Source organism: Eptesicus fuscus, chromosome 3 (assembly GCF_027574615.1).
Source record: "Eptesicus fuscus isolate TK198812 chromosome 3, DD_ASM_mEF_20220401, whole genome shotgun sequence".
NCBI classification, from domain to species: domain Eukaryota; kingdom Metazoa; phylum Chordata; class Mammalia; order Chiroptera; family Vespertilionidae; genus Eptesicus; species Eptesicus fuscus.
In genome coordinates, this window is record NC_072475.1 from 50,729,606 (window position 1) to 50,743,102 (window position 13,497).

The 13,497-nt window shown below is 37.6% G+C and overlaps 1 protein-coding gene across 3 annotated transcripts in view; it reads left to right on the forward strand.

Moving 5' to 3' along the window:
* Positions 1 to 4,788: 4,788 nt before the first annotated feature.
* PLAAT1 (phospholipase A and acyltransferase 1) overlaps positions 4,789 to 13,497 on the forward strand; it is a 58,772-nt gene continuing 50,063 nt past the window's right edge. Inside the window, exons 1-3 of one of the 3 annotated variants that reach the window (XM_054713833.1) lie at positions 4,789 to 4,935; positions 5,535 to 5,670; positions 9,363 to 9,631. In XM_054713833.1, coding sequence (XP_054569808.1) covers positions 5,535 to 5,670; positions 9,363 to 9,631 — 405 coding nt within the window. In that variant the 5' untranslated portion in view covers positions 4,789 to 4,935. Of the gene's footprint in view, positions 4,936 to 5,534; positions 5,671 to 9,362; positions 9,647 to 13,497 lie in introns of those variants that run through there. The other 2 variants (XM_028160714.2, XM_054713834.1) reach the window with 2 other exon arrangements.

The window sequence follows — 13,497 nt, forward strand, 5'->3', positions numbered from 1 at the left end:
GCTCCTGAGGATGAAACATTTGTGAAATAATGTTTTTTCCTCAAAGTGACACACTACCCGAGTTATGCTCAGTTTTTTGGTGAAGTTTGACACACCAAGCTCAAAAGGTTGCCCATCACTGTTCTAGATGCTTCTAGTCCCACCTTGACACCTCACCTAAGGAGAAGAGCAAGGGTTCCCCAAGGCTCTATTGTCATCACTCACTGGTTCCATAGCTGAATGTTTAGAAACTTCCCACCTTCTTACATGAAATATACATTTTGTGTGCTTTGTGGCTTCTCTATATGATGGGGTATTTGGGAAGAGGGACAAGATGAAATATAGCAATTCCTTTGATGAATGATGTTAATCAGTGGTATAAAACAGGCGCATGCAGTCTGGGATAAGAAGACAGACCTGGAACTGAAATCTAATTCTGTCCCTCACTACCTGTGTGACTTTGGGTCTGACACTTAACTCCTCTGAGTCTCCGACTCTTCACCTGTAAATGGTGGTCATAGCAATCAGCTGACAGTGTAGCAGCGTGTGAGGAGGGCTGCAGAAATGTCAGCACGGGAGGCCGGATAGCGTGCACGGGGAGAAGCAGTCAGGATAGGGGCCTGACCTTGGAGGTAGGCTAATCTGAGTCCAGGTGTGGGTTCTGCTCTTTCCCGCTGTGTGATTTTGGACGAGTTCCTGAACTGCTGTGCACATCAGGAAATAATTATATCTATTTTGTGATGTTGATTTGAGGATTACACCTAGCACAGTTTCTGGAAAACAGAATGGGAGAATGTTGTAGTTGAGAGGGGCCTTAGAAGGCCTCATTACCCTAACGCCCCTCCCCTCCCCCATAGAAATTTTATTTTTATCAACCCTGACTGTGTTTAAATACCCCCGGTGACAGAACCTGCTATCTACACAAGGTGCTCCATTTCATTATTGAATCATCTTCAAGGAAAGAAAATATTATGACATATGGCTTAAAACTGCCTTCCTGTAACTTCCACACATTGGTTCTCTTCTATGCTCTATTTTAAAAAAAGAAAAAAAGCATTGGTCTTTTTAAAAAAAATACTTTTTAAAAATTTTGAGGTAAGTGTAGATTCATATGCAGTTGTAAGAAATAACACAGAGAGATTCACTGAACCTTGTCCAGTTTCCTCAATGGTAACAACTTGCAGAATTGCAATACAAAACCACAGCCAGGAGATTGGCACTGACCCGCTGGAGATGCAGGACATTTCCATCACCACTAGAATCTCTCATGTTGCCTTTTTATAGCCACACCCGCTTCCCTCTCATCCCTGGTGATCACGTTTTGTTCTCTGTTTCTATAAGTTTGTCATTTTGAAAATGTTATACAAATAGAATCATACATTATGTAACCTTTACCATTGGCTTTTTTTCACTCAGCATAGTTCTCTGGGGATTAATCCAGGTCCTGGAAGGTATCAATAGTTTGTTCTTTTTTATTTCTTAATAGTAGTATTCCAGAGTATGGCTGTACCACAATTTGTGTAACCACTCACCTATTGAAGGTCATATAGGTTTTTTCCAGTTTTTGCTATTATGAATAAGCTGTTATAAATATTTGTGTGAATGTAAGTCTTCATTGTCTTCAGTCTCTGGGGTAAATGGCTAGGAGTGCAGTTTCTGGATCACTTGGGGGAAGACCTGGGGAGGGCAGGAGCAGGGTGAAGGGGGTTAACAGGGGTAAAAAAGGAGACATCTGTAATACTTTCAACAATAAAGATTTTTTTAAAAAAGAAACTGATGGACTTCTTCCAGAGTGACTGTACCATTTCATATTCTCACCAGCAATTAATGAGTGACCCAGTTATCCTGCATCCTTGCCAGCATTTCGTGGCCAATATTTTTTACTTGTGCTATTGTGATAGGTGTGTAGGGTTACCTCATCATGGTTTTCATCTGCATTTCCATAACGGCTAGTGATGTTTAACATTACCTGCCTGACATGGGTCTTCTTTGATAAAATGTGCTTTTGTGTATATTGCTTAAGTTCTAATTATATTCTTTGCTTTCTTATTCCTGAGTTTTGAGAGTTCACTATATGATTTCCATATGAGTCCTTTCTTGCATATATGATTTGTAAATATTTTCTCCCACTCTGTAGTTTGTCTTTTTGTCCATTTCACAGATCTTTCACAGTGCAAAAGTTTTACATTTTGAGCACATCCTATTGTCAGTCTTTCCTTTTATGGATAGTACTTTTGGTACCAAGTCTAAGAACTCTGTGCTTACCCTAGATCCTGAGAATTTTCTCCTATGTGGTTTTTGTTATAGCTTTACATTTTACATTTAAGTTTATGATCCATTTTGAATCATTTTTTGTATAAGATGTGTGAGACTTAGTTTGAGGTTCGGCCCTCCCCCCCCCCCCCCCCCCCCCCCGCTTCTCCCCACTGAGTGAAAGTCCAGTTGCTCCAGCAAAACAATGTGTTAAAAATCTTTTGGAAAATAGTATATGACCTTGGGCAAGACAAATTACCTGCCTGGTTCTGTTTTCTCTGTCTTACAAGTGAGGGGGTTGCATTCGGACTAGACAAGTGTCATTCAGGATCCATTCCTGAAAGTGGAAGGTCTGGGGTCTCAAGAGCCTCAGGAGCAGCAACAGTAAGGAGCACATGGGGCTCTCCTGCCCCTCCCTGACTTCACCCAGGGCAGGGCCGCTTTGCGTGTTTTAGATTTTTGAGCGTCTATCTGATGTTTGATTTGGTAAGGGCCCCACTGCTGAAGCCAAGCTTGAAGAGCACTGAGTCGGGTAACATCTGAAGTGCTTTCCAACTGTTCGGTGTCAGAAATCACTTTCCCTTTAATGTTAGCCTTCAGGCTCTTCTCTCCGTTTCTTGAGAATGTACTTCCTAATATGAAATGTTTTCCTTGTTATCCTGTCATCCCTCTTTATAAATATGACAGGCTTCATGAAATCAATGAAATTAGATTTCATAAACCAGTTTACAAGGTATATGTCGGAATTTAGAATGTGCTAAATATATTAACATTTTGCAGTGGAATCATCCATTCTAAAGAATGATCGTGGCTGAAAGAGAGGATAAGGAACAAAAATCACATGTAAGCCATGGACCCATTTTTCAACCTTTACAAACAGCCAGCCCTCTCTGACCATTCACCTGCCTAGCTCTTGCCAGTTCACAAAGCACTTGCAACAGCTTTCAGCCAGTTCATGAAAGGTTATTTGCAACAGCCTGTCTTATGCCTTCTTATGCCTGCCTTCAAAATGACAAAACTGAGATTCAGACCATTTGAATGACTTTCCCTAAGTAAAAGACCTAAGACAAGAGCTCATACTTTTAACACCCAGTCCAGTTATTCTCCCATATATATATTTTAATCCTCACCCAAGGGTATTATTTCCATTGCTTTTAAGAGAGAGTGGAAATGAGAGAAGGAGTAAGGGGTGGGGGGGGGGGGTGAGAGTGAGAGAGAAAGAGAGAGAAGAGAGAGAGAGAGAGAGAGAGAGAGAGAGAGAGAGAGAGAGAGAAACATTGAAACATCAATGTGAAAGAGACAAATTGACTTGTTGCCTCCTGCATGAGCAGCACCCGGGGTCAGGGATCGAACTTGCAACTCAGGTATGTGCCCTTGACTGGGAATCGAACCCACCACCCTTCGGTGCATGGGCCGAAACTCCAACCACTGAGCCCTACTGGCCAGGGCTCCCCTTTATATTTTATAAAGTAAATATTTCAGTGGGTTTTTCAAAAAGTTGGTGTTTTCTACTGTCACTTTTTAAGATGCTAAATGGGCTAATAACAAAAGAACTCAAATAGTTGTAGTTCTTAAAAAAAATTAAAGAGAGTTAATTGAGATAGTGCATTTGAAAAAAAAAAAAGGTTACACTACAAAGTGCTGTTTAAATGATGGTTATTATTGTGAGCTTGGCTAGGTCTCTGAATTCTAGCAGGCAGCTGTGTGCGCTTGCTGATTCCTATTCATTGGAAATATGTTTGTTTATATCATAGTATATTATCTATTTTTCCTTTTAGTACCCACGTGGCCAAATTGGGAACTGCCATATTAATAAGGCTCAAACATATTTGACAGGGTGGTTAGACTTAATGATTTCCATAAAGTTGTTTTTAATAGTTATTTTTCAACAGATGGACAGTTTATATAGGCCATGTTCATGTGCCAATGTGATGATTGAAGTTTTCAACAGATGGCATACAAATACTTGGGAAAACACCCTCCCAATATCAACTGCGGTAAAAAAGACTTTGAGAGTGCCAGAAAAATCATGGTTTGTCTTCTGAGTCCTTAGCTGATGCTATTATGATTATAATTTTGATGATTTGGAAGTTCCCCTTTCTGGCACTTGGATTTATTTTGTCAATGAGTGTACACATCTACGTTAGATGATGAGGAACACTTTGTTGTCAATTAGATGTTCAACATGGATTTCACATTAAATCTCCTTTTGATTTTTGATGGATGTTCATAACTTCCTCTTGTTGAGTCATTAGACTTCTGTGCCATACATAGAATGGTTAACCTTCCATAAAAATAAACTTAAAAGACATATGTTCTTTCTGAAAAGTATTGATTTACAAGGAAAAAAAATCTGGTCAAATTTAGACTTTTCAGACATGTTCATCATTATGATGAATTCCCCAACCTTCCAAATTACCCCACTTCAATGCTGACCAACTTGTACTGGTTCTGGAATCAATAAGTGAGGAATCAGACAGTAAGCAGGGCAGTTGGGGGGAGGGGAGAATTCTTTGTCATTGTTGTTGTCACAATGACAAAGGGCATTCACTGATATGCAGTGGGTAGAGGCCAGCATGCCTAGACAGGCACAGCATAGTTCGGCACAAGGGGTAAATGTCCTGTATCCTATTAGATGCCTGAATATATGACTGGACACTCATCCAAGCCTAGAACTTATGTCTGCTTAAATTAACTCACAGAGTAAGTTTTGCAATACACTTTTTTTTTTTTGCACAGAATATTAGCAGCCGCCCATCCCTCTGCTCTTTGATTTTATTATGCTGCTATATGAAAGCCTTCTCATTGTCTGCTTTTCAATCCTGACTTTTTCATGCTCAGAAAGTGCAAGAATATAAATACTTTATTATGTCTTTTTGTGTAGTTATTTACATAGTAAAACAGATATAACACAGATATTGATATAAATGTCCTTCCCTATTCTATTCCAAACATGGCATCATATGAATGTTTTTGAAAATTTTGTCTGTAGGTAAATAATATTATCTGTAAAGTTTTGGACTTAAAGAGAATTATAAGAAGCTTATTATAACAAAGGGGCCCTAGGGTTGATCAGGATGAAAAGCATTGCAACAGACAAGCAATAGCAGAGAAAGTCTTTCTCCACTTGTCCACTTGTGCACACACAGTTCAGTGTTGGAATCAGACCAGGGTGTGAGTCTAAGTCTTTAGTAAGGAATGCAATCACAATAAATTCTGTCTCCCATCGCTTCTATGGAAGTCTTAAACTGCTTACTTTGGTCAAGTCATGTTGGCTAGATTTTCTTTGTCTGTCATTACAGATGGCGGTGAATGATTTTAGTTTGACCTACCCTGGCAACCCCCGGCCAGGGGACTTGATTGAAGTGTTTCGTCCTGGCTATCAGCACTGGGCCCTGTACTTGGGTGATGGTTACGTTATCAACTTAACACCTCTGGGTAAGGTTTATTTCCAAAAGCTCCTGGGAGCTTTTTAGGTGTTATTATTATTATTATTATTATTACCAGAAAAAATATCATGAACAGAATCATAAAATTAAATAAACTAAAATATAGAAAGTAGATCAATATAGCTGATCTAGGTTTAGGGAAGAACATTTTAAGACCAAAGTGGCATTGAAGAAATCACAAAGGCCAGTTCACATTGAAATGTAAAACTTCTGGTTAAAAAAAGAAAAAAAAATTAAAAAGTAAATAATCAACCAGAAAAAATACTTGCCACAAACATGACAAGAGTCACTGTTTTTAAATAGCATACAAACTAATTATCTCAATTCATTTAACATCTATTTATAGATTACCCAGTATGTGTCAAATGTTATTTGAGATGTTGGATATACATAAACCAGTCCCTGCATGGTGTAGTTTATATTCTAGTGGGGTTGGGGAGAAGATAGAGAGAGAGAGAGAGAGAGAGAGAGAGAGAGAGAGAGAGAGAGAGAGAGAGAGAACAGAGAGCAATGTTCAAATAAAGGTAAGTAAAGATAAATAATATGGAGAAAATAATTCATAGAAGCAGAAAAAGAAGTGGTAGAAGATTAGGGGGTACTGTAATTGTAAGTGAGGTGGTTGGGAAAATCTCATAAGAAAGTAACATTTATGAACTTGAAAGAGGTGAGAAAACTGAGCAGATTATATTTGGGAAAAGAGTTATTTGGGAAAAGAGTTTTTCAGGCTAAGTGGACAGCAAACACCCAAATATTCCAAAAAACAATTAGGTAAAGAGTTATGAACAATTTGCAGAAGAAGAAAGCAAAAGCTAACACCCATCTTTAAAGGTTTTAACTTTTTAGTCATCTAAGAATTGTCAAATAAATTGATAGATTTTATGCTTATCACATTAGCACAGGTCAAAAAATGGCAACAATCATTATTGATAAGGGTATAATGAAATGAAAAACAAAGATATTGCTGATAGAAATATAAGTTGATAAACTAATTCATGAAAACAATTTAATGAGATGTGCTAAGAGTCTTAAAAGAGTTCCTATGCTCTTACCCTATAATTGTACTTCTACGAATCTGTTCATGGGAAATATCTAAAAGACAAACGTAACATTTCTGTGTAAGGGTGTTCATGTCTATCTCACTCATAATGGTTTAAAAAAATAGACAATGACTTAACATTCAATAGGAAAACAAATTATTATTTAGCTGCAAAATATTAGGCATCTGTGTTTTGGCAGGATTCTTCAGTTGCAAGTAACAAATCAAACTCAAATTAGCTTAAACAAAAAGATAAATCATTGTTTCACTAAGGGAAACTACAGAAAGGGCAGAGATGGTGCTGGCCTCAGGGCTGCCTACAATGAGAGGTTTGAACACTATTAAGACTCTGTCTAACATCTGTACTTTTTTCTATTTGTGGTCCTCATTCTCCCAGGCTATGTCTCTCTAAGGAGCCGAACTGATGACCATCAGCATCCTTAGACTCTCATTCTTATAATCTGGTGACCCAACAGAAGAGATAGCTAATCCCTGTCTGTTGCAGTTAGAAGAATCATGGAGAATGACTCTAATTCATCCAGTGGGTGTCCCATACCCATTGCTGGACCATCACTATGCCCAGGACAAGCGCCAAGTCTGTATTCAGCAGAAAGGCCCTGTTGGCCTAGAGTTTTTTCCAGAAAGAAGAGCAGTGAAGGGATGAGGTGCTAAATAGCAAAAAACTATAGCCACTATAAAAGCCATTAAAAAGATCACAAAGATCACTTTTCTGGACATGTTTAATTGCATGAGAGATGATCCTCAGATGATATTTATTTGAAAATTCTAGATTAAAATGTAACATGCAATATAAAACCCAGTTTGCAAAAAACATATATATATATATATATATATATATATATATATATATATACATACACACACACCCATGAATACACATAGATACATGCACCTTTATATTGTCTTAAAAAAGACTTAAGTACATAAAAATAATAGCAGTTATTTCTAGGTGGCAGGATGGTGGAATATTTATATTTACATGTTTATGCTGTATTTTCTGCATTTTCTACATGTTTAGAGATGAGCACAAATTAATTTATTGGGGAAAATATATGCAGATAAATAACCTGGAGTATTTTTTCTTTAAAAATACCTTTAAAGAAAAGTGTTGATATGCCTAAATCTTACTATCTTGAAGTAGTTTTTGCAATATTTTGAGATAGTTGCTTTTGTTCTAGAAGATTGAAAATGGAAATGGCAAATACAATGACATTTATAATACAGAGCTGCTAGTTTCTGCAGAGCTTGGGGATTAACACTTAGCAACTTCCTACATTATTCCTGCAATGCTCACATCTGGGAAATAATATGAAATTTTGGTGCTCTTTCTTTATTTTCATGTCATAAGCTTCTTATTGATGTGGTCCAAACACTGAGCATTGATTCTGTAGACTGAAATTCAATTCCCATTTATGTTGTTAACTACTCATGTGATGTTTTGCAAGCCAGTTTACCTCTCCAAGCATCAATCTCCTCATCTACAAATTGATTATTACATCAGACTAGTAAAAAAAATCTTTTATAATTCTAACTAGAATATATGTGGTCTAAGAACTTGTAAGTGTAAGAACTTTCAATGTGTAAGATTTGGAAATGCTGCTCCAATGAATAGAAGCTTGGTAGATAGAAAAAAGGAGGAGCAGGAAAGAAAGTTTGCTTTCAGTCATTACTAAAAGGAAAAGTGTCTAAGCACTGGTTATACAGACCTTCCCTCGCATGATTTATTGGAACAATGGCCAAGCATAGCATCTTGGACAGATGGAGAGGGACTGGAGTCTGGCGGTCGAGCTGAACACTGAGGAATTGCCTGTCCAGCCTCAGACACTGACTATGACAGGCCAGGATACAAATGTCTCTGGCAGTCTAGGCAAATGCTTACCCATAGAGGCAGCTAAGACGTAGTGACAGGGCATGAGGCCTTATAACAGGTGGGAAAGCCACAGCCTGAGGCCACATGTAGCAGACAGTGCATACTAGGTCAGGTTCAGGTTCAGGACTTAGTTTCTTGGCCAAAGAAACTGACAAAACAAAAGCAGTAACTCCACCTGACCCCAGCTTACCCCTCAGAGGAATGGGATAACTGCAAATTTCAAATTGGACCCAAATTAAAGCATAGTTGAAAGAATAAGTGTAAAATTGAGGTAAGGATAAGGAAAGCAGCTTAGACACTAGGACAGCCCTACTAATCATAATGCACTACTGCTCAAGCCCAACAGTATTAGCTGGGAAGCGTTCACATGCTGGGAAAGAAACTGCTTTACAGAAAACAGGGCAATGGTCCTATATGAACTATGTCAGAGACATGTACCAAGATCTCTACTAATGCTACCAAGTGATAGAGAACTTATTACTCAAGAAGGGGTTCAGTTTCCTTAACCCAATTTACTCTTGGAGAGATGTAAATTTTCCAAAGTCTTCTTGCATTCTCACTCATACATTATTGAATAAGTATATTGATAAATTACCAGAAGTGCTTAGGTTGGTAAGTTAAGTGATTTCTGGTTTGATGATACATTTGGAACAGAGATGGGTTCAGTTATCCCAGCACTTTCAAAGTCTTTAGATGGCATGGAAGTTCACTGGGCTGGGTCACTGCAGCTTGCTAACCAAAATTCTCCTTATAGAGGGTGGCATTCCTGCATCATTTACAAGCGCCAAGTCTGTATTCAGCAGAAAGGCCCTGGTGAAGATGCAGCTCTTGAAGGATGTTGCAGGCAATGACACATATAGAATAAACAATAAATATGATGAAACATACTCCCCCCTCCCCATGGAAGAAGTCATGCAACGGTCAGAGTTTGTTATCGGACAGGAGGTGGAGTATGACGTACTGGTCAACAACTGTGAGCATTTTGTGACTTTGCTTCGCTATGGAGAAGGAGTTTCAGAGCAGGTGAGTCTTCTTTAAGAGATAAGGAGTTTCTTACATTGGGGTAAAAGATAGCTATTGATTATGATAAGGTTCCCAGGCCTCACACAAAATGATAAGAACACTGAAGGACAAAGCAGGGAACTGAGTTGTCCAAGGTCATGCAGCAAGTTAATGACCAAATTGAGACTAAACATGGATATTATAAATTTGGGGTAGAAGGGACTTGAAGCAGAGTCAAGACCATAGTTTTCTGTTAGTTTATTGCCTTTTGTCTTTCAGTATCCACCCCTCCTCCCCCATTACCCCACCATGCAGCAGTCTTAAATCAGTAATCTTATATACTGAAAATAATATGCTGAAAAGATTGTTGACTTTTTTGAATGGAAGTTCATTTGCCAAAAACAGATGGTAAATCTAATATTCTTTTTCATTAGCTGACAGAGGCCAACTGATGACATATCTTGGTGGGTTTGTAAATGTTTTATATCTCTTTGCAATGCTAATTTCACAGAAATTTTGAGCTTTTAAGTAGATTCTTTGATTCATAGAGCTTTTGGATTATTTTTAATGGAGTAATTGACCTTATTTTTTTATTATTATTGTTTAAAGTATTACATATGTCTCTTTTCCCAGCCACTCCCACCCCCAAGGGCAAGTCCCCACAGCCCCAGTGTCTGTGTCCATTGGTTATGCTAATATGCATGCATACAAGTCCTTTGGTTTATCTCTAACCTCCCTTCCCCCGCCTTCTCTCTGAGGTTGGTCTGTTCAGTGCTACCTTGTCTCTGCATCTATTTTTTTAAAATATATTTGATTGATTTTTTACAGAGAGTAAGGGAGAGGGATGAAGAGAAACATAGATGAGAGAGAAACATCGATCAGCTGCTTCCCACATGCCTCCTACTGGGGATGTGCCCGCAACCAAGGTACATGCCCTTGACTGGAATCAAACCTGGGACCCTTGAGTCCACAGGCCGCAGCTCTATCTACTGAGCCAAACCGGTTAGGGCTCTGGATCTATTTTTGTTCATCATTTTATGTTGATCATTATATTCCACATATGAGTGAGAACATGTGATATTTATCTTTCTCTGACTGGCTTATTTCACTTAGCATAATGCTCTCCAGTCCCATCCATGCTGTTGCAAATGGTGAAAATTCCTCCTTTTGTATAGCAGTGTAGTATTCCATGGTGTAGATGTACCACAGTTTTTTAATCCATTCATCTGTTGATGGGCACTTAGGCTGTTCCAAATCTTAGCTATTGTAAATTGTGCTGCTATGAACATAGGGGTACATATATCCTTTCTGATTGGTGTTTCTGGTTTCTTGGGATATATTCCTAGAAGTGGGATTACTGGGTCAAATGGGAGTTCCATTTTCAGTTTTTTGAGGAAACTCCATATTGTTTTCCACAGTGGCTGTACCAGTCTGCATTCCCACCAGCAGTGCATGAGGGTTCCTTTTTCTCCACATCCTTCCGAGTGCTTGTCATTAGTTGATTTGTTGATGATAGCCATTCTGACAGGTGTGAGATGATACCTCATTGTTGTTTTGGTTTGCATCTCAGATGATTAGTGACTTTGAGCATGTTTTCATATGTTTCTGGGTCTTTTGTATGTCCTCTTTTGAAAAGTGTCTATTTAGGTCATTTGCCCATTTTTTGATTGGATTGTTTATCTTCCTTTTGCTAAGATGTATGAGTTCCCTGTAAATTTTGGAGATTAAATCCTTATCTGAAATAGCATTGACAAATATGTTCTCACATGCAGTGGGCTTTCTTGTTGATTTGTTAATGGTTTCTTAGAAAACCCCAAAGACTCCATCAAAAAATGACTAGACTTAATAAATGAATTCAGCAATGTAGCAGGATACAAAATTAACAGCCAAAAATCTATGGCTTTCTTGTACACCAGTAATGAACTCACAGAAAGAGAAACTAAAAATAAATATAAAAATAAAAAATCCCATTTACCACTGCACCAAAAAAATTAAGGTACCTAGGAATAAACTTAACTAAGGAGGTAAAAGACCTGTACTCAGAAAACTATAGGACATTGAAAAAAGCAATAGAGGAAGACATAAACAAATGGAAGAACATACCATGTTCATGGATTGGTAGAATCAACATCATTAAAATGTCCATACTACCCAATGCAATTTATAGCTTCAATGCAATCCCCATTAAAATACCAACAGCATATTTCACAGGCCTAGAACAAATTCTCCAAAAATTTATCTGGAATAAAAAAAGACCCTGAATAGCCACAGCAATCCTGAGAAAGAAGAACAAAGTTGGAGGGATCACAATACCAGATGTCAAGCTATATTACAAAGCCATGGTTCTCAAGACCTTACTTTTAAAGTATCTAGCAACTTTGTCATTTACCTCCACTATTTTGTAGTATGGCAGCTTTCCGACTAAAAGTATGCGTGATTCAATTGCTTTTTCCTACCTATCATCCCACCAACTCAATTCCATCATTGATATTTCAGCCTAAAGATTTTTTTAAAAAGTGTAGAGAATAAATATATAAAGGCTTTCAGTATCTTGCAGTGGTGGGTCAGTTATATAAACATCTATTCTAAAGAAGGAGGTTAAAATTCTTCTGATGGAAACTTAGGAAAATGGGTGATGAAAAAATAAGAAAGGATACATTTGTTTTCATTAGGAAGTTATTTAATTGGAAATTCATTTTTATTTAGAAAATACATTAATGTAATGAATGTACTACTCACATGGAAAAATAAATTGCTTCTGAGCTACAACACAGAGTATATATATACAAATCACCTTTCATACCCATAATCAAGACCCATAAAAATTAATCATCCCTCAATAATCAATTGAACTCTTCTCTAACAAGTTCTGATGAAGATGGTGCAGTGACAACCTTAAGAACCCACCTTAGCTTTGGAATTCTGCTGACCTGAGATAGAACTCCATTTTTATCACTTAGCTGGGTGACTTGTGGCTCATTGTTTATCAGTTTCCTAATTTATAAATTGAGGTTGTTTGGTAAATTATAGGATATATTTGAAATATGTTAGCATTCTGTATTATTTTATTTTTCTTATCACCATTTATCCCTTCTATGCCCTCTTCCACCTTCCCCACCCCTCCCCCCTCACAATCACCACACTGTTGTCCATGTCCATGAGTTCTCTCTCTCTCTCTCTCTCTCTCTCTCTCTCTCTCTCTCTCTCTCTCTCTCTCTCTCTCTTAGCATTCTGTATTGCCTATCATACATCCTAAGAAATACTAGATATTATTAATTGCACTATTTAGGAATTTTATAGATTTTTGTTGGCACTCTTTAATAAAATATCTGTTGATCTAACAGGAAATAGAACACTTGAATTATTTTTGTTATTGTCAATAATTAATAGTATTATTACTAGTAATAGCTAGTATTAGATTGGTGTTTTGGGTCCCCTTAAGGCTTATGGGTCTTGAACTTAGAACAGTTTTCTTGGGGAATGGCTATGTATTTCCTCCAATTAAAAAACAACAACAACATTATAGATGCATTTTAAAAAGATGAGAAAGGTAGGTAAGATATGGCCCTATTTTTTTCTAATTTGTACTTTTCTCTATTTTTTAAAAAATTAACAGGCTTCATTTTTTAGAGCATCTTTAGGTTCACAGCAGAATTGAGTGGAAAGTATAGAGTCCTTATATCTCCTTGCCCATCACACATACATAGCCTTCCCCACCATCAATACCCCACATCAGTGTGGTATATGTGTCACAAATGATGAGCCAGCATTGGTACATCATTATCCACCAAAGTCTATAGTGAAAGAAAGCAGAATGTGTCACCACCAAATATATCACTTTGGTATAAAGATTATTTTGAGTTGAAGGCATTGAGAAGAAGCAGATA